The sequence below is a fragment of the Rissa tridactyla genome, chromosome 6 (genome assembly GCF_028500815.1).
Source record: "Rissa tridactyla isolate bRisTri1 chromosome 6, bRisTri1.patW.cur.20221130, whole genome shotgun sequence".
NCBI lineage: Eukaryota > Metazoa > Chordata > Aves > Charadriiformes > Laridae > Rissa > Rissa tridactyla.
Window position 1 is genome coordinate 57,724,942 of NC_071471.1, and position 27,466 is coordinate 57,752,407.

The 27,466-nt window shown below is 57.8% G+C and overlaps 1 protein-coding gene across 1 annotated transcript; it reads right to left on the bottom strand.

Annotated features, from left to right (window-relative positions):
• Positions 1-11,973: 11,973 nt before the first annotated feature.
• Positions 11,974-26,136, bottom strand: PPRC1 (PPARG related coactivator 1). The gene is given in 14 exon segments (XM_054205492.1): positions 11,974-12,503; positions 12,819-12,970; positions 13,116-13,237; positions 13,501-13,564; positions 13,735-13,908; positions 15,459-16,257; positions 16,420-16,487; positions 16,831-16,891; positions 17,301-17,354; positions 17,768-20,576; positions 20,975-21,082; positions 21,505-21,660; positions 21,856-21,999; positions 25,750-26,136. Coding segments are annotated over 14 exon segments (5,202 nt in total). The 3' UTR covers positions 11,974-12,399.
• Between the last annotated feature and the right edge of the window lie 1,330 nt (positions 26,137-27,466).

The window sequence follows — 27,466 nt, forward strand, 5'->3', positions numbered from 1 at the left end:
GATGTCATAGAGGACACCACGACTGATCACAGGCCAAGGAGACAACACTGCAGTTTGGAAAGTCTACCCAAGTCAATGGGAAGAGACACAACATTAACTTTCGACAAGGAATTCACCATTTGCTGTGCAGCAAAAGTCACTCCATCCAAGCAAAGCTTGTGGGCCATATTTTGATACTGTGGACACTGCACATCCTGCAAGAGATGAGGCTGGCAGACGAGAGGCTGTCAAGTTGAGGACAGCACAGAGGAACAAACGCCATGATCCACAGATAGTGGGAAGGGAAACATCGTGATTCAGGCTGCTGGGCAGTAGTCTTCAAACCACTATGAAACGTGCACAGGACGGAGGAAGAGGGCAGCAATTAGGTCCCTTTTCCAGAGAGTTTTATTACCACGTCCAATAGCAGCTTCACTAGAGATGGACAGACTATCAGCTTGAAAGCAAGAGAGATATTCATTATGTTTAGGATGGATTTCACAAGACAATGTGTTGCCAGTAATTGTAATATTAATGTAAATAGAAAGCAATAGATTTGGAAAGTGGACAGGAATAATCTGGGGTTTACAGCAGGGAGTTTATCCCCATTAAAGCAACAGGAAAGCTGGAGGGTTGAATAAATGGACTAGAAAAGATCACCTTTGTAATAAAAGGAAGGGCGCATGCAGCAAGGTGAACATTAGGTCAACTTGTAACTGTTTCAAGGGGATGAGGAAACATTCACCTGAAACCAGGACAGAGCTGGAAGAGCCCAGCTGTCTGCAGAAAATACAACTTGAGATAGTTCTTTTGTCTTTATCAGAGGCTAAATGTATATAATGCCATACCTTCAAAAGTCTCAGGATGGGTTTAAAAACAAACAAAAAAATCAAGAATGAGGGTATTGTAGGTAATAGGAGGTAATAGGTAAATTGGAGGTAATAGGTAAAGCCTTTCATTTACACACAGATGCCCTGCAAATCCAAATACATACATACAAAACCCTCAAGATGAGAGTTGCTGATGAATGCAACACGGAACTTTTTTCCATCCAGGATGTGTCCACAGGGTTTTGCAACTGCTCTTAGCAAAGCGAAGCATGGGATTGCAAGCTATTTTTTCCTTAGGCTGTTGCTGGGGCTGCGTCTGGCACCCACCATGATCCAGAGAAAAGCAGACTTGGTTCAGTTCTGCGTGCTTTGCTCCAGTGCCACTGTCCCTTGCACATACTAAGCATATCTCATCTGCATGACATTTACATTCACACGAGGCAACACAGCTGGTCACACACGTGTGTGATGGATGAGCCATTTTGCTGCTAAAGAAACAGATAACTACTGGGTTCTGCTTTTCCCCCCACTCAAGAGGAGAAGGTCAGCTATCTTTTGTCTGTGCCACTGCAGGGAATTTGCAGGAACTTAATCAACTTTGGTCTGATTCAGTCAAATTTGCAAGAATGGTGGCAATATCCATATAGTTCTGAAGCTCTTAGCAGGGTAATTAGCAGACAACACGGTCTTGCGTGTGTCAGTTCATTTAGGAGCTTGGCCAAAACCACGAACGCCACAGAAGTGAGAAACAAAACGTTAACTCAACCAAATGTGCGGGTAGCCCAGAGGAAGGCTTGGTGCATCCTAGGAGAGAAGCAAGGGGAACAGGCAGTTGCACCTTACAAGCTTTCCACACCAACAACCCGGCAGGCACAGTGTCCCCAAAATGAAGGATGCAAAGAGTTTGAGAACTTAAAGTTGCTCATGAAAGAGCCCCAAACCCGATACACTACAACAATAAAGGCAGTGCTCAAGAATGGCTTCAGACATTGCATTACCTACACCCACAGCCATGTTCAAAACTAGACTTGATGCTAGATGTGTTTGTGGTCACTGCGAAGGCATGAAGGAGGTGCTGGGGACTCAGTGACAAATGACTAATTGTGATAGCACTTGCCCAAGAACTTTAAAGCCTTTCGGATATGAAAGCACTGAATTATTTGATGCAGCGCACAACGTTCTGCTTAAGCTGGCTGTGGTAATCAAGAAGCAAAAAGTGGCAAATGTAGTGCCAGTTTCTCAATAGAGATTGAGGAAATTAGGGAATGACTGCCATACCCATCACCCTGGCAAGAACCCCATATGGGTATAAAAAGATGAATGTCTTTACACATGGTAAGCTGACCTTAACCAGCAACAATCATAAAATGCTTCTTGGCATTACAGAAGATGAGGAGAACACATGCAGCTGGAAAATATCTCTGCCCTTCTCCAAGGTGATAAAAGTTTTCTTTTCAGTTACAAATTCAGTACATCCAGCAAACTGAAAAAGGAGCTGGTGGAGAAAGACGTTTTCATGGAGCAAAGCCCAGAGCTAGACACTGAGCATGTGAATTTTATTTTAAAAAAGCAACAACAAAAAACCCAAGGCAATGTAAGGTCTTGTCTCATTTCAGTAGGAAGATGATTGCCAGAGCAGCAGCTCAAGATGTGAAGCCACAGAAAATGATTCAGGCTACTAGCACACTATTCATCCAGCTTCCAGAAAGAAGGGGTCGGGGGGCGGGGGGGGAAGGAAAAAAAGAAAAAAAAAAAAAAGCTGGCGATGTTGTTTAAACTACCTGAGAACCATTATGTATTGTCATGTGTATAAGTAATACTGAGCATATACTATTGACCACCTGATTAGGATAGTGGAATGAAAAACAGCTGGAGGACTTTAAGAGGTTGTCAGGGGAGAAAACAAAACGATAATGGGAGATGTTTATTACCCCCATATAAACAAGGTAGATGCCATTTCAAAGAATGATGCAAAGACTGTATTTTTAGCCCTGATAAACGAATAGTTCTTAGAATGACCACTCAGAGGAGCCAAGTGGAGGAGGAACTCTTGATTTAGTCATGAGTAGTACACAGGAGGCAGTTTGAAATGTAATAGTGAACAGTCACTTTGTCGTAACAAACACAACATGCTCAAATCCAATATTACTACAGGAGAGGAAAAAGCAACAAAAAAATGCACACTGAAGTGCAATGTTACTTAAAAGGGAGATGAGTATATTCTCCTTCAAAAGGGAATAAGTATAAAAGTCAGGAGAGTAATTAAGAAGAATTTTAAAGTTGTTGACGAAAGGACAAAATGCTTGCAATGACATTGAGACCCTGTATTTAAACCTTTAAATATGCCATCACTCAAAATATGCTAACCAAAAAAAAAAAAATCTCCAAGTCTAGCACAGTTAAACAGCTGAGCAAAGATGACATTTAGAAGTAAAAAGACATCCTTCAAAAAGTATAAGTTATGGCCAAAGAAGTATAGAAAATCCCAAATTCTGCCAAGTTAAATAAAAGAAAACAAAACAAAACCAAAACAAAACAAAAACCAATCAAAAAAACAACCCAACACTTTTAGGCCAGCCAAAATAGTTTTTGAGCAGCAGCTTGCTAAAAAGCATGAAGATTACTAATAAAAACATGTTTTACACAGTAGGAAGAAGCCTACAGGGACTCGGGGCCCAAGAGCAAGCTTTAAGGGAAGAACAGTCAAGAACAATGACCTTGACTGGAGGCTACTGTCACCACACACAGTTGTGCACATCCAAACATTTTTTCCCTAGGTATTGAGTATCCCACACTGCCTCCCAGGCAGCTGCAGTTTAACAGGAATGCGTATACATCTAATTTCGACTGAAGTTTGGGTCCAGCCTCGTAATTGTCACACTCCATTATGTGGCTTCTAACAGGCTGAAGAAAATACTGCTGAAATAAGGTGGTGACTGATGGTTTCAGACCGGATTTCAGTCCCTGTTAATTTACAGACATTTCGTTAATAGATGACTCTGAAGTGAATAGTCAAATGGGAAGCACCGAGGTCTGAGGAATTAGCCACTAGTCAAAGCACCACGAGCGAGAGGCAACAAAGACAAAACTGAGCCCAGCTCGTGGTTCTGGGAGGGGTTACTGCTTCACCAACCTTGCTCTCACATGGAGATGTTTAGAGATGTTGATAGAGATGGGGATTAGGAGAACAGCTGTCCATAGCAGTAAGTGGTGTTGGCTGCTATTGGCACTCCAGAGATCCTGTCCTGCTGTGACCTATTCCTTTTATCCAGGCCATTAATAGCATTGCCTTCTCTGGAGTCCGCCTCCAGCAGCATCCGGAGGACTCTGACTTATTCATCTTCCTCCAGCAGCAGCTACAATTCACGACCAGATACATCCTGCAGGTCTCTTCACTCACATGAGATTGTAGGTACCACCCACAGTCTTGTCCACTGGTGGTAATGGACCGAAGTGGGAATCTAACCATCCAATAGCCAGACTTCAAAGCCTATAAAATCCCAAGCATAGTCTGAACTAGTGCCTCATGCATTGTACCACGTATTTCCACAAATTTTCTGTTATACACTTAATGTGATTTTTTTTTTTTTAACCAATTAAGTACTTTGCCTACATGCTAAGTGCAACCCCAGGTCTTGGAAGTTCTAAGGCCCCTATGCTGGACTCTGTGTGCCCTGAGGTGCTACACACAGACATTGCCCAGGCCGCACATCTTCATTGCACAGCACCGTAAATGTCCCCTGTGTGCTGCACGAGACCTTTGATGGACCATAGCCGTCTTGGTCGTTAGCCTTATCAGGCCATTCGAGTCCTGCTGTCAAGCATGCCTGCTGCTGGGTTGCATAGCTAGAGCTGTTCAACTTCCTTTTTCTAAGCCTGTGCACCATTTCTCTAGTGAACAAGTGGTAATTGGGAATCCCTTTGCCCCCAGGTGCTTGAAGAAGAGCTTCTTTATTTAGGGACAAGTTCCAACTGTCTCTAGGTAACAGAGAAAGTGTATTTTCTCTGCTTCTCTGCATGCTTTCTGCCTCTAAAAATAAGCTGTTTAAAGATGCAGTTTTCAATACTCACCAGTTCACCTGGGAACAGAGCTCATACACAATATTGATATTGTACAGAATTTCACAACCTTGTAGCTTACCCATTGACTGAGCCTTCTAACCACACTCAATTCACCTTGCTTAGCATGTACTTGTGGGTCTCCCTTGAATGAAGCTGGGAGGTGTTAAATCCATTTGTCCTAGCAGTGTTATCTCTTAGGGCTCGGTTGTCACCTAACCAGAATCTTCTGAGGTTAAACTAGAAACACCATGTCCTTTATCTCCCTCTTCCATTCCCGGTACAAGCTCTTCTCCTTCTAAGATTTTGCGCCAGCCTGTGGTCACCGATTTTGTGGGCTTCTCCCCAAGTTCTGCTTTTTGCTGCAGCCACATCAGGCAAGCCAGAATCTTGGCAAGCTGGCAACACGATGAGCCAGAGGACGGTGCACCCCAGTGCCTGTTGGGATGCTCAGCAGAGGCAGAGCGTGCCGCCTGGAATGAAGCCGCAGAGATAAGCATGCTTGGAAGCTGGCTGGGACTGCGAGTAAACCAGGTCATTGTGAGGACATAGAAGGGGATGATGTGGGTAAGACATGTCCTCAGGAGGTGTGAGAAAGGGTGGTAAAAAGGGCCCTGCACAGGTATTCTTAGGGGCTGGCACCAGATGCAGCCTTGAGTATAACCTGTGCCGTCTCTAAGGCTACAAGAAGAATAAAGAGTAGAAATTGTGCAATTACAGGAGCCTTTAATTTCCCGGTGAATGCCAGGCAATAAACAGCACCAGAATAGCAGTGCTCAGGCATCCTCTGGCAAGACAGAAAGGAAATTTCCTTATGGATTCATTGCAACGTAAACCACCACATTATTTCAGACATGGTTTTAGTGAACAGTGAGATTGCTCTATCGGTCCAGCAACAGACCTGCAGGGAGGAGCAGAGTCCCAAGGTAGGCAGAGCCTGCAAGGAGAGGGCTGGGGGAAGGGGAGACATGAGCCAGCCGTGGTCAAAACCCCAAAGCAGGTTTTACTCGGTTTCAGGAAAGGTGATTAGGGGAACACAGGGAGTGATGAGATACCTAATGAAGCAGGAAGGGGGCAATAGAAATTCTACTTAGGTGAGGCTGCCAGTTTCTCAGACTAAGGCACTCAATTCAGAGTTAAGGACAATGCACTACGAACCAGGAGAAACTGCTGCGAAAGGTGAAGATGAGTCCCAAGGGTGGCAAGGAGATACAGGAGAGACTGCCCAAGCTGCATCAAAAACAAGTGTGACCAGGCTGTAGGAAGGATATTAACCATGTATCTTGGGGATAAATTCAGGTTAGTAAATCCATTGGTACTTTCAGAAGAGCCAAGTGCGAGCTCCCAAAATGCAGAGGCAGCACAGGGTTGGGAGGGATTGCAAGTGCTGAGGGAAGTAGTTCCTCATAGGGAAAGAAGGAGACCTTGACCTTGTCAACGGGTAGGGGAAGTAGGGTGAAATAGAACAGCAGAAAAGGCAAATTTAGACACTTGGGGACCGGCAGTAAGGACATTTGCTATAAAGTTATGAAATGGAGGCACTGAAGGCATAAAAAGACCTTACTGCACTGAAGGATGAATGTGAAGCAGCAGCGTGATGCTTCTGTGAAAAAGGAATGGCATGATGCTAGGATGCATCAGACAAGTTATTTTTAGCAGAGACAGAAACATTATTGCCGTTGCGCAAGGCATTGTGAGACTTCTTCCAGAATACCCTTGTAGCTCTGCATCCAGGAAGGATAAATTTCCACTGCACAGAGGAAAAACTATTTGGATACTGAGACAAACAAGCACCAGCTGATGAAGATCTACTAGAAGAGTTTGGCTTGTTCTAGCCAGACAGAGGCTGAGAGGGGACAAATGTATTTCTGAAGAACCACTGAAAGAAAATTGTAAATAAGAAAATGTTAAGAAAATCTTTAAGACATACAATAATGGCACAAAATAATGAATAAGTTTAGATGGTGAATTAGAGAGTTTCTAGCCCTGCCAGGAATGAAGTTCAGGACCAGCCTTTCAAGAAGGGTAATGGGACAGAGAAACTCAGGTCAATTTAATGTACAGTTTGACAGAACTCCCTCTGGAAACTTCTAAAGGGAGGAGCCCTAGAGATGGTCAGTTTAACTCCTGGCTGGCCAAGGAGTCAGCAGCAATAAGGCTGTTTGGAGGAGGTGCTGCTTCAGCCCCCGGCTTCCAGGTTTCTGATGGTCACTGTGAAGATGAGGAATAAACAGTTTCCCTTCTGAAGGTACTGAGGTTTTCCTTCTTCCAGAGCACTAAAGACAAGCTCTGGGCATCATGCATTGGTGCTCCCAGCATTACAGTCCCAGAGGTCTGCTCACACATTAGGCTTAACGCTATTGCCAGATTAGGGTCAGGAGGGATTTTTCCGGGACTGATAGAAAAATTGTGGTTGTATTTTTTTTGTATGGCTTTGGGGTTTTCTGGGATTGTTTTTTTGTTTTGCTTTGGGCTTTTTTTTTTTGCACTTCTCCAAGTTCACATCTATTTTCTAGGTCCTATGTAATTCTTCTCCACAAATTCTCTGCCATCGCCAGGTTGCAGACCTGATGGTCCCTTAATCTCCCTGCTTGCTTCCTGTGGCATCTTACAGCTGCAGCTTTTTTGCCGAGAGGAGTCAGGAAGCATTTGCAGCGCCTGATTTGTGGGGACAGTGGAGGAGGTGTCCGGTTTAGAGGCACCAGCAGAACATTCATTGCACCTTTACTCACAACTGCAGGACACTTGACTACGGGGTGACCCTGGAGGACTGCCCAATGTGAACACAAGTACATATGATGACTGCAAAAGCAGCTGTAAGGGGGAACATGGGAATTAACCCAGACTCTCAGCCGTACAAGCATGGATTTTGAGCATGCACAACCACTGGCTGGCCTCCAGGGCTTGCATGCAGGCAGCAATTTGGGACAAGGGATGTGTAAGAGACCAGAGAAGGTATGAGAGGTGAGGGAGCCCCAAACCTGCAGGTTCTGCGTGCCATAGAGGGATGAGCATCGCTCCCAACTCCCTGGGGCTCTTCTGAGCCCACATTTCCAGTGATCCCAGCACCAAACTCCCACGGCCCCTCTCCACAGGTACCCTGAAGCTGGGTATGCCTGTGAGGCTCCCCGTGCAGGGAGCCCAGGCTGGGAAGGCACAGCTCACGACACAGCAGCAGCCTCTGCTTTGGGTCAGGACCTCTGTCAAGGGCTGGTGGTCCCAAGGAAGGGAATGGGTGCAAACAGCGAGGAGCATTGCATAGCCAGGTTTGTGCGTGGCGCCTCTCCCCACAGAGGTCCCTGACAGCTTTCAGGATGAGCATGCTGAACACCTTAAGTTGGATCTTAAGTGTGAACATGCGAAGTGTGGAAAAGCACACCCACCTCATAGCAATGTGGGTGCTCAGCACCTGGTAGCACCCAACTCCAAGGTCCCAGAACAACCTTTCCTGAGGATAAGGGGCTCTGCTTTTGCTGGGGAAATGTGGAGCTCTGCAAAGCAATGGAGCAAAAAGCTGTACAGCCTCCAGTCCTGGGCAGAGGTGTGCAAGGAGTGCTCCTGTCAGACTCTCCTACTGCCTCACTGACTTTTGCACTCGGGCTCCAAAACCGCTTACACACAGAGCACAGGCCCCTCATCTTCCATGTTTTACCCGTGATGAAAGACCACGCTGGGTGCCCTTCTAGCTGCTTTCTAGCTTGGACATCACATTCAGAACATAGTAATGCAAGAGGGAATGAGAAGGGAAAGGGAGGAGGAAGGTGTGAAATCAGCATCAGATCCTTGGGAGTTTGTTCCAGCAGAAGGGCACAGATAGCAGAGCCTGGCACAGGAGGGTTAGGGACAACCACAAGAGAGTAGAGCCTGCAGCAGGAACAGAAGGGGAAAGGTTAAAAGTGCCTTGAAGAGAAACAGAGTGAAAACCCCAGCTCTGCTTAATGACCTCTCAGAAAACACCCCCTGTGTAGCCCCCAGCCATGTGCTGCTGCAGCTCGAGGCAGAGCCACTCATGCAGGCAGCAAAAGGATGCCGAAGGATGCTGCGACTTGTAGGAGGAAGGTTAGTTGTCCTCCATGCACCACATGCCTTGGGTGAAGTGGATTTACTTACACGAGAACCCCCCAAGGAGCTGGGGTTCCTACAAAGCCCCAGCTCTGCTCCTCACCTCTGGCATGCCTCTGGCAGGGGAAAGACCCACGGGTACCGCAGAGCTGCACTCCAGCCTCTTCCAAAGGGCACCTGCAAGGCGAGGGGGACTAATCTGGGCCAGCGATGTGGCCACCAGCAGGACTTACCTATTGGTGCGTGCAGAGAAGAGACAAGGTATGGCTCTACGTTGGGAGCTCCAGGTCCAAACTCCCAAACTGGGCTGTCTGCAGTGCAGCAGGGTGGTCCGGCTGGCACGGGGGAGGGACACAGAGCTGCCTGCTGTCGAGCCAGGGGCCATCCATGCAGGAAACAACTCCAACAAGAGCCAAAGGCAGGCACCTCCTGTCTGTGTTAGAGCTCAGGGGATGCATCCGTGCTGCCCTGCTACCACAACAGCTGTGGTCACCGCGACTGCAGCTGTGCCTGCTGGCTGCAGGGCTGAGTGAGGACATGCTCCGAGTGCTGCTCCTTGATGCTGTCCCCCAATCCTCTCCAGACAGCTCCTGCCAGCACCCACCCTTCCAGAGAGCTGGCTGTGCACCGCTTCCCACTCTCCTGCCTCCTCTTTGACACGGTGCCTTTGCCACTGGCTGGGCGGCAGGAAAACACCTTTCCGCAACTCTCACACCCGCCCCAACAGACCTTAAATCAATAACCCCAGAACACAGGGCCAGGTTATTGCTAACGGAAACCATTAAGCTGTAACATGGGGGATAAAGCCAGCCTCTAACACCTGAAAGATTTATAGGCCACAACAGTAGGGTGTTAATTCTTTTGGCAACACAAATGCTTTCACACCCCCTGCCTTTCCTCACCTGCAGGAGTGAGGAGAGGGGACCATGTGCAGCCCAGCCCCAGGAACGCGAGGACTCAAGGACTCAGCCTCGTTCACGCTGCAGCCAGCAGCACACGCATTTGGGGTGATGCTGTGCTTGCAGGGCTACCCAAATGCACACACCTCAGCTCCATGAGGTAGCACATCCCCAGGGGTTGTTCTGCCAGGGGACATCCCCCATGCCAAGCTCTGGCTTCCCCGTGACACCCCCAGCTCCCGCCCGCCTCCACAGCTGCAGCAGAGGTTCGAGGAAAGGCTGTGAAGAAACTTTCAGACCAGCTAAAGCTGTTGGAGAAACCAGCACAGCTCTTGGGCACATGAGCCCTTCCTCAGACCTGAATCAGCCCATAGCTTGTGGGTGTTTTTGCAGCTGGATGAACAGGCACCGTCTCTGAAACACTCTTGCTTGGATCCACACGCCCTCAGCGCTGCTGTGGCTGCTTGGAGACCACAGAGATGCTTGTCAGCACCGTGGTTGGCCCAGCTGCCCTGGGCAGGAGAGGGGTTGTACGTGCTGCAACAAAAGGGGTTTGCATGGACTCCCAAAAAGGGACACTCTCATCAACCCCCCAAGTCCCTGCCAGGCCCTAGCTTTCAACCCTTTCTGCCAAGCTGATGTCCCTGGGAAGCGCTGCTTTACTGATTAACAGCCCCCCACCCGCATCCCCCCCGTCCCACTCACACCTTTGTCGGCAGCGACCTCCTTGTACCCTCCCCTGTGCAAAGTCCAGTGCCAGGCAGGAGAAGACAAGGTGGGAGCTTGCCCCAGGGCTCAACCCACTGGCAGCCTCACCACACCCCACATACCTGGGGTAGCCTCGAGGCCTCCCTGGGCCGAGCTACGGAGCAGCAGGAATCACCCAGCGTGCAGGCAAGAGCATCCCTCTCCACCCAGGGGAGCAGAGAGGGCACAAGTGGGCTCCAGCCACTGTGCTAATCCCGCACCATAAACCTGCTGCAGCACACCCCAGGCACACCCCCCACAAAAGGGCCTCGGAGGCCTGACCATGATCCAAGCAGCAGCATGAGCTTGGCCGAACCCCCCACCCTCCGTCACACCCGCTGGACACCCCGCCCTGGGTTTATTGCTGCTGTTCCCCTCCCTGCTCTCCTACTAGAGGAATGGGTGCTGCCTCCATCAAGGAAGGGATTTGGGAGGGACTTTGACCAGCCCCCTCACATGCCAGGCACTGCAAGGAGCCCTGGGGAGGTCCATCCCCTGCCCATCCCTTCCCTCCATGCTCCTCCAGCTCTGCGGAGCCCAGCCAGGCTCCCCCACACCAGGGTGTGCCGAGAGGGGGCCCAACCAGGCACCACCACACCCTGCCCAAGCCTGTCCCAGACCTGAAGCAGGGGTTCTCAATGCCATCTTGGGGTTCCGAGCCAGCACTGCCAACTCAGCTGGGGATCCCCAGGCTTGTCCCAGCCCAGGAGCAGCCCAAGGCAGGGCTTTTCTCCAGCTGCCAGCAAGAGAGCCGGGTGCAGGGCCCTGGCACTGCTGGCTCAGGGCAAGGTGCAGGGAAGATGCTCGGCAGCGGGCCCAAGCACTCTCCCTTGGGACTGCCTGGGATCACCCTTCTCCATGACCTTCAGTGCACTGCGGGGAGCTGGACAGGCCTCCTGCACCCCCTCCCCATCACTGTCCATCCTTCCTCTGCCAAGCACCATCCCCCTGTGCTCTGCCCGCTGCGGATGCCTGTAACCTCTCTGCAGTCACACCAACACCTCTCCCTCAGGGGACACACGGAGATGAGATGTCAGACATCCCTCTCCTTCTGGCGAGCTGGAGCAAAACCAACTAGCAGGCTTGAAGGGGACAGGCAGCCATCGTGGTTGCACACACTGCCCTCAAAGCGGACAGACCCCTGCCCGTGCTCCTGCCAAGGGCTTGAGCCCCTAGTACCCCAGCCCACAGCAGGGAGCGACGGTGGAGGATCTTGCACTGCCCCTCTGTGGCCACCACGGGAGGTGCAGGTGGCCCCAAAACCCAACCGGGTGGCCTCAAGGATAGGGTGCTGAGTCCTCACTCCAGCAGAGCCCAAGAGACGGTCAGAGGGGTCTGCACTGCCTGTCCTCAAAGAGGCGTTCACCCTGTGCCCGGCCATTTGGGAGCTGCCACAGACCCCTCAGGGCAGCTCAGCGACCCTAGTCTTGCCCCAGTTTCCCCAGACACCCCACTCCTGCACCCAGTCCCCAACCTGTGCTACTTCTCATGGGGGCAGACCCCAGCACAGAGCCCCCAGGATCCTGAGGGGGCACAGCCCGAGCCCACGCCTGGGAACAGCCCACGGGAAGGAGGAGACAAGGCAGCGCTACTGTTTGGGCATCCGCATTTATTACGTGGCTGGGGCAAGCCTGGGGCTGCCACTCGCCTGGGCCCCTCCGGTCAAAGGCAAATGACCCGTCCTCCTTAAATACTGGTTATAAAACAAATTTCTTTTTTTCCTTTTTCTTTTTCTTAAAAACCCCATCTCTCTCTCTCCATACTTTTTTTGTCTTTTGTGTTTGAGTATAAAAGTGGGGGCGGGCGCTCCGCCTCGCCTGCCGCTACCTCCGCAGGCTGCGCTGTGCCTGCCGCAGCAGCGTGTCGAAGTCCAGGGAGTCAAACTTGCTCTTGACGGGGGCCGGGTCGAAATCCTCACGGTTTGAGTCTGGAAGACACAGGAAGAGGCTGCCTTGAGCCATGGGGACACTGTTCTGACCATCCCTGCAGCAACTCCTTCCCATCTTACTTCACATGCCAACCTCCAGACCCAGAGCTGGGCTGATGGAGGACCAGACCTGGCCTCCATCACAGCGCTGGAGGGATGGGGAGCCCCCATCCAACCTCCCCTGAGGACAGGGCTTTCCCTGAACACGGCCCTGCCCAACCAAGCGTGACCAATCCCAAGGAGGGGGACCCCTACTCCTGGGAAGGAGAGAGGACCCATGGTGCCACCCCTCAACGTGGGGGCTGCACAACTCACCCAAGTCGGCATAGTTCCTCCTGCAGAACTGCCGGCGGCCACCAAAGCACAGGTCGAAGGGCTGCTCATCTGGGCGCCGCAGCTTGTGCCCGCTCTCAATAGCGGCAAAGGCTTCTTCGGCATAGCGGTAGGTGACAAAGCCATAGTTGTCCCTGGAGCCAGAGAAGAAGAAGAAAGAGATCAGTGGCAACGCAGTATGTTTGTCCCACCTTGGTCCACACCGTCCCCTTGAACGGGAAAGGGGCCAAGAGAAGCCATCTCTGGGAAGAGGCTGCCCCACATCCCTGCAGCTCTTACCCCTCAGATCGGAAGTGCAGGGTGCACTCTTCAATGTCCCCAAACACAGAGAAGCGGTGCCGCAGCTCTGACCGTGTCATCCTGCTGGGGATCTTGCCAATAAACACAACTCGCCGCTCCTCCTGCGGGCAGGGATGCGCCGTCATGTGAGATGGGAACAGGGGGACTCAGCGTCTCCCAACGTTGGCATCTCCGAGCCCTCCCAGTGAGCAGGACCCCTTGCACAGAGCACCCTCCCAGCATCGCCACCCATCACACCATGCCCTGGCCAGAGCCTCCCAGAAACACTGACCACAAGGCTGCAAGCCCATGGCTTTCTCAAGTGATGGAGGGGCTGGGGACCCCCAAATCTTCAGCCCCAGCTTCCCAGCCCTCCAACACTCACTATTGCACGTTCCTTCTGGAGGATCCTCTGCCTTTGGTAGTGGTCCTGTGCATCGTAACTGTATCTGGTAGGGCAGAAACGGGACATGTGAGCTACAGGGTCATGGGGGTGCCAGAAGAAAGTGATCCCAGACACAAGGGAGATACTGAAGGAGTGGTCCACTCCTGCCCAGGACACAGGGGGCTGGAAGATGGCTTGGGGGAGCTCAAACCCCTGCAGGGTGGCCACACTCACCTTCTCCGCCTGTTACTCCTCCTGCGGGGCGAGGGGGAGCGGGACTGGCTGCGGGATGTGGACCTGGATGAGTAGGAGGATGTTGATGATGACGATGAGGACCTGTCCCGGGACCTGCCACATGACCCACAGCTGGAGCGGGAGGAGGAGCTGTGGGAACATCTTGAGCGGTACCTGGGGAAAGGAGAGACACAGCTCAGTGCTGAGCCCTCTAGATGCCCAGCACCATGAGGCTCCGGAGAAGAAAAAGACTCAGTCCTCCCCGAGGTACCCAGCACCCCACTCAGACAGGGCCCATCCCCAGGGTAAGCTGGGCTATGGAAACCTCTGCCCAAGTTTGCTGGGGCAGTGGCAACACTACAGAGACGTTGCTCCACTTGGCTCCAAACACTGCAGTGAAAAGGGAGCAGGCTCACAACAGGTGAAGAGCCTCTGAAGAGCAAGAAATAGTCACAGAGGAACAATGCAGCACATGGCTGTGACTGCGCAAGGACCCGGGGGGGCTGGGGCTGCTGTGCTGAGCCCCACACGGTGCACAGGATAACTCTGGAGCCATCACATCCACATTGCACTCAACAGCCGTGCAAATGGAGACCGTACGTGCCTCCAACCACAACAAGGGCCATGGCATAGCACTGGGACAGGGCTGGGCTTCTGTGCTCACAGCCTCCTGCCCGCAAGAGCTTCTCTGGCAAGGACAGGCAAAGCTTAAGGACAGCATGACTGAAACCCCTCTGGGATCAAGCTGTGCTGCCTCCAGCCAGCAGCAGCATCCCTCTCCGAACATGCTGCCCACAGGTGGTCCCCGCTACAGGCGAACCCAGGCCCCATATGGGGCATGCTGCCTGGTACTGGTACTGCCACATATTCTCCTGGAGGACAGCGGGTCAGGATGGCACAGTCCATGGGGACATTCCCCAGCACAGGGACAGCTGCATTTGCTGGAAAGCCAAGCCAGACAGGGCAACTCCCTGAGCTGCACATCCTTGGGACACGGCACTATATATGTGCCCTTTCCAGCTCCCACCTCCACCTATTGGCCACTGATGGAGGGGCCTTGGTTGGACAAGCCCTTCATGCCCAGTGATCTGGGATGTCTCCAGAGTTGGTTGAACATACAGGGAAGGGGAGATGAGGGATCCCTTGCCAGCTGTAGTGCCTCTCACCCCAGCTGGGACAGGCTGTGCATCACTCAGATGCACAAGACTTCAAAAGAAACACGTCCCACAGAGACCAAGCCGCCCCACTTTCCTACGCAGCCACCTCCATGGGGAGCTCCTGAGGCAGCCAAGCCAGACAGGTTTTTCTCTGCTTGCGTCCAGCAGCTCCCTGGAGGGCTCCATTGTGGCTCCTCATTTCTACACCCAGGGCTGCATCAGTCCCACACCACAAACACCAACACCTGCAATAATACCCCAGAAAAAGCATCCAAAAGCCAAGGTGCAGCCAAGAACTCGTACCATGGTGTTCCAGGAGTAAGGAAGCCTGGCTCAGCAGTGGCCTCACAGGCACACCTGTCCAGATGTGAGGTTCAGCCAGACACTCACTATCAGGGTGTCAGTGCAGCTCCCCCAGTCTCTGCGAGCCAGGCATCCCTTCAAAAGGGCCACCAGGACAAAAAGATCAAATACAGTCAACATAAAGAGGTGTCTGGGCACCCTCGCAGAAGACCGTCCACCAGACAATTGCCCATAGAGCAAGCGGACCGATGCTCTACCACTTACCTTCTCCACCGCTTGGGTGGTGGGGAGAATGACCGTGACCGGGATCGGGAGGACGAGGATGAAGATGAAGAGGAGGACTCACTAGCTCCATCTGAACTGGAGCTGAAAGAACGGCTGGCACGGCTCCGGCCAGCCCTCCAGCTACCAGCAGAGGGGCTGGGTGAGTCCCGGGGTCTCCGGTAGCAGCGCAGGGACCTCTTGGCAGCAGCACGACTGGGCTGGGCACTGGGAGTCCGCACCTCCTGGTCCCGGCAGGGGGATGCAGCGGGAGACAGGAGCACGGAGGTGGGGGGGCTGCTGCACCCGGCGGTGGCCTTATTTGGGACGCTAGTCCGATAATCTAGGGGAGCTAGGCAGGCCGTCCCCAGGGGCTCCTGGCTGGGCCCCATGGTGGTGCTGGGAGCTGGCGGGGTGGACTTGGGCTGGTCCAGCGTCCGTTTGGTTAAGGAGGAGATGGGTTTGATAGTGATGTCCCGGTGGTGTTTGACGTTCCAGCGGGAGCCGCCCTCAGTAGGGGGCTGTGTGCCAGGGCCGCCATTGCTGTCCGGCCGCACCGCACCCGGGATGCAGTAGTCGTGGTCTCCCGAGCAGACGTGGCTGGGGGCTGAGCTGGTGGTGGCTGGTATCGGGCTCTTCCCCTGGAGCTTGCTTGGGGGCAGCGGCTTGGCTTTTACCAGCTTGGTTGTTTTCTGGGGCCCTTCCTGGGACGCGGACCCGGGCGACTTGGCCTTGGCCAGCAACGAGACAGCAGGCAATGGCTTCCAGAGCTGGTGGGGGGGCGTCGCTGGGGGAGTGAGGCCTGCAAGAGGACCGGAGGGCTTTAAAGAGCAGCCCCCTGCTTCAACCCACCTAGCTGGGGTCCTTCCTGGCTCGGCTCCCCTCAAGCCCCAGTGTCTCCCCCAGCCCCACAATAGCCCCTGCCAGGACACAGCGGGCTCCGCTGCCTCGTCCCAAGCATTACCTGCCACGTTGGCCAGCTCAGAGGCTTGCAGGCCATCCAGGGGCTTCCTGTCCTGCTGGGTCTCAGGCCTGAAAAGTGGAAAGGAGCTTTGTCGAATGTGCCCAGTCCCCCCACCCGAGCTGCCCCACCAGCCAGTCTGGGAGCGGAGAGGACCTGAGAGAGCTGCAAGGATGGAACTTGCACAACCCAATCATGCCCATCACTGCTTCCCCTTATTTTTCCCCCTCAGTCCCAGCTCTTGCCCGCAACCCAGCGAGAAGCTCAGCCCCTCCTGGGCCAGCAAACACAGCCCCCGGTGCAGTTCGGACACTGCCAGGACTAAGAGCTGCCCCGTGCCCCTGCTGAAGGTAGGGCTCAGCCCTCTACCAGGCTCCACACTGGGGCACCGGCTGCGAAGGTCTTGGTACTCACCCAGAGCTCCCCACCGGACGCCTGTCCTCAGGGGGCTGCACGGGAATCTCCTCCTTCTTGGCTGAAAGGAGAGAGGGTGGGTGAGGGTGGCGAGAGGCTGGGGCAGGAGGACAAGGGACAGACCCTGCGTACAGGGACACACACATAGCACCCCAAGCACTGCCAGGGAGAGGCTTCACAGCACCCCAAACTCTGCTCCCTACAGAGAGAAGCTGTACATGCCCTTTCCTTCATGGGCTCTTCACCACCCTCTTGGCTGTCCTGGGGACCCCTAGCCACTTTCACAGGCCAGGAAGGAGACTGGTGCAGAGACACCTCCAGGACAAAGCACCCAGGCAGGGTAACACCAGCCCGCAGGCAGCATTGTCCCGCCCCCCCCTGCTCCCACCCCACCACAAGGAACACAAGCAGCCCGGGGAGGCCAGCAGGGCACAGAGAGTCCCGCGGGGGATGGCACGCCGCATCCGCACCTTCAGTCTTCTCGAACTGCTCCAGCAGGCTGGACAGGTCGGTGGCTTCGATCCCTGGGCCAGGGAGAGAGCACATTAAGTCAGGTCAGCCAAAACCCTCCCGGCACCATGGGGATGCACCTCAGCCCCATCCTCCCCCTGCATCAGCCTCCCCAGATGACAGGGCGAGCGCTGGGGAGAGGCAGTGGCAGAGCCTGCAGCAACTCCACAACTCCCACAGTGAGGACAGGAGCACCCAGCTCTGCAGCCCCAGGAGGGACCAGTTTGGGCACAGCCAGCCCAGACCATCCACTGGAGGCAACGTCCTGGCAGAGCGCTGGGAAGAGACTGCAAGCCCGCGGGCGCAGCTTTGCCACCCTCACCCACAGAAGTGCCAGGAACCAGTGCCGCTACCTCGGCTGCCGGCAGCACCACAGCCTCGCCGACTGGCGACGCTCAGCCCAGTGCCCCACAGCCCTCCCGCTCACCGATCTCACTGATGAAGGCTTGCACAATGTCCTTGCTGCTGTCGCTGGGCTGTGCTGGGCTGAGGAGCGGCTGGTGCCTCCATGGCCGTGTGGCAGGTGCCTTGGTGGGCAGGCTGCTCTCTCGACTCGCTTTCAGTGGTGCTGCCACAGCCTGGGAGGTGGATTTTTGGCTGGGTGGCTCCTGCCCAGCAGTTGCCTTGGGCTCCGGCAGAGCTTTCTCCTCTGACCCCTTGCCTGGCCCTACAATCTCCTCTGTGGGGCAGGTGCCAGGGGATGCCCCAACAGGGCCAGTGGCAGGGGACACCTCCACAGGGCAATGGGTGGCAGCTGGAGGGGCCTTTGGGAGCTGGGTGGGGGTTGCAGCCTGGGTCTCCTCCAGAGGCTGGGCGGGGGCAGCCTGGGGGGCTGCTGTGTGCTGGGCTGGCGCTGCAGGAGGGACCCTGCTGGGCTGGGCAGCAGAAGCCGATAGAGCTGCCAGGGGCTGGGCAGGGGCTGGGGCAGGAGGAGTCTTGGGGAGAGAGCTCTCCCCCGCCAGCCGTGCCTGCCTTCTGGGGTCCGACACCCTGCTAGTTGCTGGCCTGGCTGGGCCACCAGCAGCCCCCATCTCGCTGGCAGGAGCAGTAGACGGCTGGGCGAGGAAGGTCGGTGGCTCTGGACAGCTGAGTGCAGGGGTGGCAGGAGGCTGCCCGTGCAGGAGGGCCGTGCTGGGGTGGCCACCAGCCGGAAAGGCAGCAGCACCCTGCAGTGCCGCTCCGGGGTCCCCGTACGCCAGAGGAGGCACCGGAGGAGGCACCGGAGGTGGCATAGGGATTCCTGGCCAGTAGGACGGAGGTGCCCACCCTACCGGGGCGTAGGGGCCACCAGGGCCAAACGCAGGCGGGGGTGGCATGGTCGGTGGGGGCCAGGCGATGGCTGGAGGCGGGAGGCCAGGCACCATGTGAAAAGTACTGGAGGAGCCAGCACTGGGTGGTGGGGGCAAACCATGGCAGCCCATGGGCTGCGGGTTGAAACAGGGCCAGGAAGGCACTGGTGGGTAGAGGGCGTAAGCACCGGCAGAGGCTGGTGGCATCCCGGTGGGGGCCACGCCAGGGGCTGGGGGCACATTTGGTGCGACAAAAGGCATTGGTGTTGATGGGGGTGCTGGAGCCATGGCAGGTGCCGGAGCCGTGGCAATGGCTGGAGCTGTGGCAGTTGCCGGAGCTGAAGCCAGAGCGGTGGGAGCTTTGCCAGCAGGAGAAGGGACAGCAGTGGGGCTGGCTGGTTTCTCCGGACTCTTCTGAGCGCTGGCTGCCTCAGTGGCAGGGCGCACGGGCGACACCAGGCAGGGGATCTCTGCCAGCTCTGTCGGAGGCTCGGGGATGCTGGGCCACTTGCTGGCTGCTTGCTTCTCACCATCCTTCCTGTCGCCTGGGCTGGGCTGGCGGTGCAGCATGCGGATGCGGTATTCCCGCAGGCTCAGGGCCTTGGGTTTGGCTTCCCTGGGCAGGCCCTCACTTGGCTCTGTTGCCGGCAGGCTCTGGGGGGGCTCCAGCCCCACACCTTGCTCCGTGAGTGGAGAGGCAGCCTCCGAGACCCTGACGCCCTGTCCAGTAGCCGGCTGTGCATCTCCCTCACACTCAGCTTGGTCTGCTGGGCTGGGACACGTGGCTGCTGGCTGCTCCTCCACATTTGGTCCGGTCTTCTCCAGAGGCACCACAACCTCAGCCTTCTCTGGGGCTATGCTCACTGTTCCTGGTGCCGGCTCCTTCTGCAGCTCCCGTTGCCCTTTCTCAAGCAGGCAGGCCCCTGTCGTGCTCCGGGGCCTGCCCCGGGGCCGTGGCACCCGCTCAACATGCAGCTCCATCTGCCCTTCCTTCCGGGCTCGCTCCAGCTGCTGTGCCAGGAAGTCCGAGACCTGGGTGGAGGGACAGGCTGCCCGCCGCCGGCTGGCGGGCTGCTGGCCCGGGGGCTGCCCGGAGCCAGCTGAGCGGAGCCGGTGGGCCACACAGTCCCTGCCTGGCCTGGCCTGCTCACTTTGGTCCTCCTCTCCTTTCTTTTTCCGACTCTTCCTTGCTCTCTCACGGCCGCGTCCCTTCTCAGAGCCCTCGCGTTTACCACCTGCTGGTGCCCCCGTGCTGGGCTGGGAGCTGCTGTCGGGGCTCCAGGCTCTGGGTGCTGCTTTCTCTGGGGGGCACATGCTCTCTGGAGTAGTGCAGGAGGGCTCCTTTCCAGGTGGTTTCTCCTCCTTCTCCTCCTCCGTCCTGTTTTGCCGGGCTGGAGCTCCTGATGGCTCCTCTCTATCCTCTGGGATTGACTTCCCAGTACTCTCTGCTGCCAGGAGTTGGGGCTGCAGGTCGGGGAAGCTGGGAGCCAAGGGCTGCAGGACCACGGGGATCTCCACACTCTCCCCCTCGCCAGGCACAATTTCCAGCAAGACAGGACCACTCAGGAGCTCCTTGGCCACAGGCTCGGTCTCGGGGTCCAAGCACACAGTGAAGGTGGGCAGGCAGTATGGGTGCATGGACTTCACCAGCTCACTCAGGGACACGTCACCTGTGTTGATGATGCAGGGGTCTTCGCGGTCCTCTAGTGCCGCCCCAGCCCTGCTCACACAAAACTCCCCAGCCTCCATGCTGCTGTCTCGCTCTGGGCTCAAGGCAGCTTCGTCCTCCTCTTCCTCCCCATCGCTGCGCTGCGGCAGGGGCTGCTCTCGGGCCCGGTGCCGGCCCACCTTCCTCTCCACCCTCGGGGTGCTGCAGACTTGCTTCTTCGGCAGCGCTGGGTCCTCGAGGCCATGTGCGGCACGGTCCCAAGCCAGGTCTGTGTCGGTCTGGGAAGGGGAAGCGAAGTGATCATCAGCTCCTGGTCTTTCACCGGAGCCACCCTGGGCAGAGCCAACTGTGGGTCTGCTGCAACTCTGCAGCAAAGCCCCCGGGCAGACACAAAGGTGGAATATGTTTGACCCTCCCAGTAAGACGCAACAGAGCTGGAAAGCCCCCACCTCTACAGGGGCATCCAACACATCCCCAGTCCCACAGAACCCACCAGCGGGGGAAGTCCCGGCTCACGCTGCCACTGGTGCCTTGCAAAAGCATTGCTTCTGAGAGAGGACACCTGTGCCAGGTGGGAAGGCAGGGGCTGGGGGGCAGCAGCAGGGACACAGTTACACCAGCACCACCATGACACCACTCCTTAATCTCCTTCAGCTTCCCCCGTTCAGTTGCTCACCTTCCCAACCACAGAGACGCTGCTGAGAGGCCTGAGAGCCTTGGGCTGCTCCAGGGCTGGGCTCTCGCACTCCAGTGATGGACGGGATAAGCTGAGAAACTTCTGAAACTGGAGAGGAGACAGACAGAGGATGAGGTAGCATCAGATTTCTGCTGCTAGAGGGGACAGGCCACCCCCAGCCCCACAGTGGCCACGCATGTCACCCCGCAGAGCCCGGGAGGAAACTCAGCCCTGTTTCACCCGTGGCACACACAGCCCCAGCTGGTTGAGCAGAGGGGGACGGGCTGCTCCCCAGAGCCTCTGCCACATCTCTGTCTCTTCACCAAGACCCAAGGTGAAGGCATGGCCCCCCAAGCTCACACCAGAGCCCTGGGGGTGTCCAGGGCTGGCTGGTCAGAGGAACCATCCCAGGGTGCTGGAGACCAGGGTCCTACCACCTCAGGATACCCTTGTGCCCGGACGTGGCAGAGCCCTGCCTGAGCATCTTCCCACCCATTTTGGCATCGGGCTGTCTCTGTCACACAACTCACCGAGGGATTATCCCGCTCCCGAGGTGAAGTCAGCAGCTCTGCGTCCATGATGGTGTCAAAGGGGGACAGGGTCTCATCGTCCGTGCTGTCCAGGATCTCAGTGATGGCAGTTAGCAGGGACAGCTCGTTCTGCGCATCCAGGCAGGCCTTGCTCTGCTGCAAGGGCAGGGGCAGTCTCAGAGGGTGGTGGGACACGGCCACAGGGGACCCTGCCGCCACCCCCACCATGCCACAGCCAGAGCCAGCCCAGCTGCCACTTCCCACACATTGGACTCGATGATCCCAAGGGTCTTTTCCAACCTAAATGATTCTATCATTCTATGGTTCCCACGCCCGTGTGTGTGTTCCCACCTCGCTCAGAGAGAGGTCCTCGATGATGGAGATCACAGAGGAGTCGAGATAGTTCTGCATCGTTCCCAGGATCTCTTCGGCCTCCAAGATGGTTTCCGCATCCAGCGACGTTAAGTTCAGGTCATCCTCCTCCAGGGAAAAGCACTGTCGAGGAGCACAGGGTAAATACTTTGCAAAGCACCACTACCAGCGCTCATCTCCTCCGCAGGGCACGTGGGCTCCCGACGGCCTGCGCTGCAAACGGCAGCTGAGCTCACTGCTGCACCCCCAAACACGCAGGGGAGGCAGGTGGGACACGGCTGCGCTGCTGGCCAGAAGATGGCTTTTCAGGAGAGGTTCGGACCAGTCCACCCCACTGCACAAAGCCCCGTGACACTTTCGGCCTGAGACCCTTCCGATCACCAGGGACGCTTCCACACCGAAAACTCCCGCACGATTCGCTCTGCGTCTGCATGACTGGGAAAGATGAATCGATAAAACCCCAGTAATTCCCAGGCTCTGCCCAACACCACACATCGCTCATGCTGGATGGGGAGGGACGAAGCCAGCTCCCCCCACCCCATGGACTGTCACATGCTCCTCTGACTCCACTGTTGGTGCTTCAGATAAGCCCCAAAACATTACGAAATTCATAACGAAAGCGCAGGAGTCAGCAACAGGGATGCAGCCAGCTGCCACTGCCAGGGCCCTCTCCTGACACCCCTGCCGCAGGCTACAAGAGGACACGGACTGTACTCCCAATCCAGGACCAAAACGGCTTTATTACTCTTCTTCCTCCAAATTCCCAGCCCCACATCCTTTCCAGTCCCCCAGCCAGCTCCAGGGATGTCTGGGTAATGCTGGATAACTTCGGAAAGGTCTTTGCACCGCACTCCATGGTGCGACACAGCCCAGCACTGCAGGGCAATCAGGAAAAGCCAGGAAAAGCGAGATGCCAGGCGAGGGCAGGGGGCTGTGGCCCCCAGCTAAGCAAAGCCACTGGATACGCAGCCTCTGCCAGGAGCAGAGCAGCAGTGCAGGCGTGTCGCACGCACGAGACGGGACGCGAATTCCTGTTTGCAGATGGGCTTAGGCAGAGATAACGCAGGCAGGGAAGATAAGGGGACCAAGGACGGAGCCCTGGGAGAGCACACCTCTCTCTGATGCAGCTCACCCGGGTTTCACATACGTCCCGCAGCTTCCACAAGACTGAGCCCACGCAGGACAAAACGCCCCCCGTCCCCTGTACAAGGTCTTGCCTGTACTTTGGACCACTCTCCTGGCAAGAGGGAGGCTGCGCCGGAGGGAGAGCGGGCGTTTCACTAAATAGGTGTTTCCTAAAATATGGCAGCACCAATGCCACCTGCCCACCTCCCTGGTCCCTGGGGCTCTTCAGAGCCTTGTCCCCATCTGACAGAGCAGGCACTTCTGGCTGTGGCACAGCCAGGAGCCCTCTGTGAACCTGGAGCATAGGCATCCCGGGACCAGGCTGGGAATCAGAGCCAGGACCCACCCAAATCCCCTCAGCCTGTTACTGCATGCCAACATGGCAGCCCCGAAGCGCAGGGGTCTGCAGTGGTTTGGGGCTCAGCAGCCTGGGCCTCCCGCTCCCAGGGCTCTCCGCCTGGAAGCGGAGCCCGACGGTGACACCAGGACCCTGCTCCACCCTGCCATGCAGATCAGGCTCTGGAGCAGTTTTGCCGCTCCGCATCTCCAGTCCCCTCCCTCAGCCAGCGCTGGCTGCCGGTCAGAACCTGGTGCGGAGCCCCGCTGGCAGCCCTCTACGGCGCAGCCTGGCTGCGATTCCCGGCCAATCCTCCCGGAGATACTGGGAGGAGCAGGGAAGCACATCCAGGCTCACACGCCCAGCACTGCCAAGCGCCAGCGTGCAGCCCTGAGTCAGCGGTGACCAGCAGGCAGAGGCACCCAGACCACCGGAGGAGCCAGCCGAAGGGATCTCATGGAGCATCAGCAGCTGAGGGACGTGGGGACAAGGTCACCCCTGCCTGCTGATGGCAAGGGGGTCTGGGGGAAGCCCCGGGGGTTGCATGGCCCTGCCCATCTTGCCGCAGGGCTGGCTCTCCCCAAAGGCAGCATCTAATAAGAGGTTTCCAGCCATGACCGGCGCTGGACGTTTGGAGGGAGGGAAGTAAAATCCTCCCACTCAAATGGCCTCTTCCCGCAGCTCCAGGCCACAGCCCGGGAGGGAGGGAGGGAGGGCGGGCGATCTCCCAAGCCCTCCTCGACTCCGTTGACTCAGCGCCTTGCAACAAGGAGTCCCACAGCCGTGAGTCACCGGCGAACGAGGCCGCGTTCCCCCAGGACTCCCTTTGATCCACCTGGGGCCGGGCACCTCCGTCAGCCCTCGACACTTCTGCGTCGGGGCAGGGGCACCAACCAGCCCAGCCTGCTCCCGCCTCCCTGTTCCCCCTCGCTCCGGAGGCAGGGGGCACACAGCCTCCGCGCCCCCACAGCTCCCTGTGTTTGCTTTACGCTCAGCAGCGCAGCAAAGAGGTTGCGGGGTCATGGGGACATTCAAGGACAGGCTTAGGTGACACCGCACCTGGGGAGAAAGGGAGGACACCCGCAGACCCGCAGCAAGCTTTGGGCACACGGGGAGACAGAATTTGAGCCAACAGCTTGAGACAGAGGTGGCCTGAGTGTGGCCACCAGCTCCTGTGGCACGCAGCCAGGGACACTGCGCTTGCCGCTGTGGTACCCAGGGGGCACAATTGGGGCCTCCGCGGGCAGCTGCCCAGCCGAGCTGCGCCGGTGACACTGCGACACGTGTGCCCGGCGTGCCGTGCCGGGGCTACGCCCCAAGCAGAGGGCGGCCATCCTCCACGCACTGGCCACGGGCAAGCTACCAAGGCAAGCTCTCACCTGGCCGGGTCTACCGGCAAGGGCACAGGGGTGAGCCCGGGAAGTCGTGGGGGCTCCAACCGGCTGGCGCGGCACCGGCAGAGGATGCTCCGGGGATTTCTCAGCTGTTTTTGGGAAGCATCAGCCGGGAAGACACCTCTCTTCCCTAAACGCAGGAGGGCCCCTCTGCGTCCGGGAGGGGCACGACGGGCTCGTTATCCCCTTGCCCGGGCTCGGGGTGGGGAGCAGCCCCCCCACCGGGCAGGAGCTCCCTAGAAGGGGCAGGAGCGTGGGCGTCCCCAAAATCCCGACCAGCGCACAGCGCAGGTGCCCGCGGCTCCCGTCCAGGGGTGCTGCACCCTCGCGCTCCCCGCCCGGGCACCAGCGCACCCATCGCCGGCACCGGCAGGGTCCCGCCGGGGCCGGTGACACCGGTGGTGGCAGGGACACTGCGCACGGGCGGCAGCACCGCGCCCCAGACCCGTCCCGCTGGAGCCGGAGACGCTTCCTCCGCGATAAACCCCCGCTGCCCCCGGGATAAGCTCCCGGGAAAACTCCCCCGTGCCGGAGCACGCCGCGTCCCCTCCACCGGGAGCTCCTGCCACAGAAACCGGCGGGTGTCTGCGTCCCAAATCGCCCCCCCCGCCCCGCCGCGGCCGCAGGTAGCGAAGGGCGGCGCGGGGATGGAGAGACGGCGGGAAGGGGGGGACCTGGCCGGCGACCCCCAGTCCCCCACTCCCCAGGGGCTGGGTGTCACCAAGACCCCCGCCCCGGCGGGTCCCGGGGCCGTGCCGCAACCCCCCCCCCCCCCCGCATCCAGCCCAGGGGTCTCCCCGCTCCCGTTGCCGCCGCCGCCACCCCACGCCCAGCGGGAGAGCACCGGGCGCTCCGCTCGGCCGGCAGGAGCGGCGTTCCCCCGTCCCAGGCCGGGCCCCCCGCCCGCCAGCGGGGTGGCAGGCCCGCTCACGGCACACGTGGTGCCGCCGCCACCGCGGGAGCCGCCCCGGCCTCCACGTGTCACGGCGCGGCCCGGCGCGCTCCGCCGCCGCTCACCTGCAGGGGACTGCCGGCACGGAGGGACGGGTCCCGCGGGGCTCCGCCACCCGCCAGCCCTCGCAGAGCGGCCCCGGCGGCGGCGGCACCGCCGACCCCGGCCCCGGCGGCGGCGGGCACCGCTCCGCCCCGCAGCGCCGCCATCTTGGCGCCTCAGCTCCCAGCGCGGCCACTGCCGCCGGCGGCACGTGACCGCCGCCCGCCCCGCACTACAGCTCCCGGCGGCCACCGCGCCGCCCCGCCCCTCCCCGCGCGGGGCATGCCGGGAGCGCACCCCTTCGCCGCCGTCGGCGGGGCGGGCGGCGGAGGCCGGCCGAGGGGGGCGGGCAGCGGCGGGGGGCGGGCGGCCATTTTGAGGGCGGGCAAGCCCCGCAGCGTCGCCACCATCTTTGCGGCGGGCTTAGGGGAGGGAGAATGGGCCCCGCCCTGCGGCGCTGGGTGGGCGGGGCCGAGCGAGCGTCACTGGCGGGAAGCGCTCGGCGGGGGCGGGGCGGGGCGCGCATTTTCCCGCGGCGCCGGCTCTGCCGCACACGTGGGCCCGGACGGCCGCCGGGCTCCCTCGGCGGGGAGCGGGACCCGCCTGTCCCCGGGGAGCGGGGACAGACTCCGGGCGGGGGTCGCTGCCCGACGGCGGTGAGCCCGCCCTGCCCTCCTTACCGGCGCCAAACCTGGCGCGGGGGCGATGTAGGAAGGGGGGGTAGGGGGGAACGAAGGCGGGGTGGGCACAGTCTGGGCACCGAGGGGTAACAGCCTGCGCCGTTACTGGAGCTGGCACACAGAAAATCGCCTGGAGGAGGCAAGGGATGGGAGGAAGCCGAGCTGGGCACATTTGGCACAGCTGTGTCCAGCCCAGCTGCCCCAGGAAGGGCAGGGGATGCCCCTGAGCATAGCTCCTGGCCTGGCTCTGCTTTGGTACCCCCTGTTCATGAGGCCCAGAGTCCCTTTGGGTGCTGTCACCCCCTGTGGCTCTTCCTCCGGCTCCCAGCCAGCAGGATCATCTCTTGGGGCGCAGTGATATGCTCATAGCGGCACAAGTGCAACGTGGGCACGCTGGTAAGAGCTCCATGGTGCAGGATTTGCCTGGTGGGAGCTAATTGTCCTGGCCTGTCCATCAGTTCCTGGGGGCACAGACCTGCCCTGGCCAGATTTCCTTGGGGATTCACAGGACAGAGCTGCTTTGTTCAGGCTTGTGCACCTGGTCACTGAGCTGGGGCATGTCTGACGCACGGAGCCTCATCCTGCTGCTCTCCTTCCTTCCACCCCTGCCACGAGGGACTTTCATCTGCGAGCGCTCATCCCACGTCACCTCCTGCCTCGTAGGGGCTGCTCCTCCCAAGCAACAAACAGGCTTTCTTTCATCTGGGGGAGCTGCTCCCCTCCTCCTCTTCCTCCTCCAACAAGCCTGTAGCACCTTCCAAGCCTCTCACTGACACCCTTGTCCGGCCAAAATGCCGTCCGAGAAGAGCCAGGCAGCTGGGTTCTCCTCCAGGGCTGTGGAGCCAGGTGTGATCACCGGAGAGTCCCACTGGGTCATGCACACACGTTGGTAAGGGGGGGATGTGAGCACGCCCCTGGGGTTTCAGGTGAGGGAGGTTGTGTTGGTTGTAACAACAGGCCCCTTGGGCCAGTGCTTGCCCCTGGCACTGCAGAGGAAGCCTGGGCAAGCGCTCCGGGCTCCAACTGCGACCCAGGAGTGGTTGCACCTCTGACAGACACC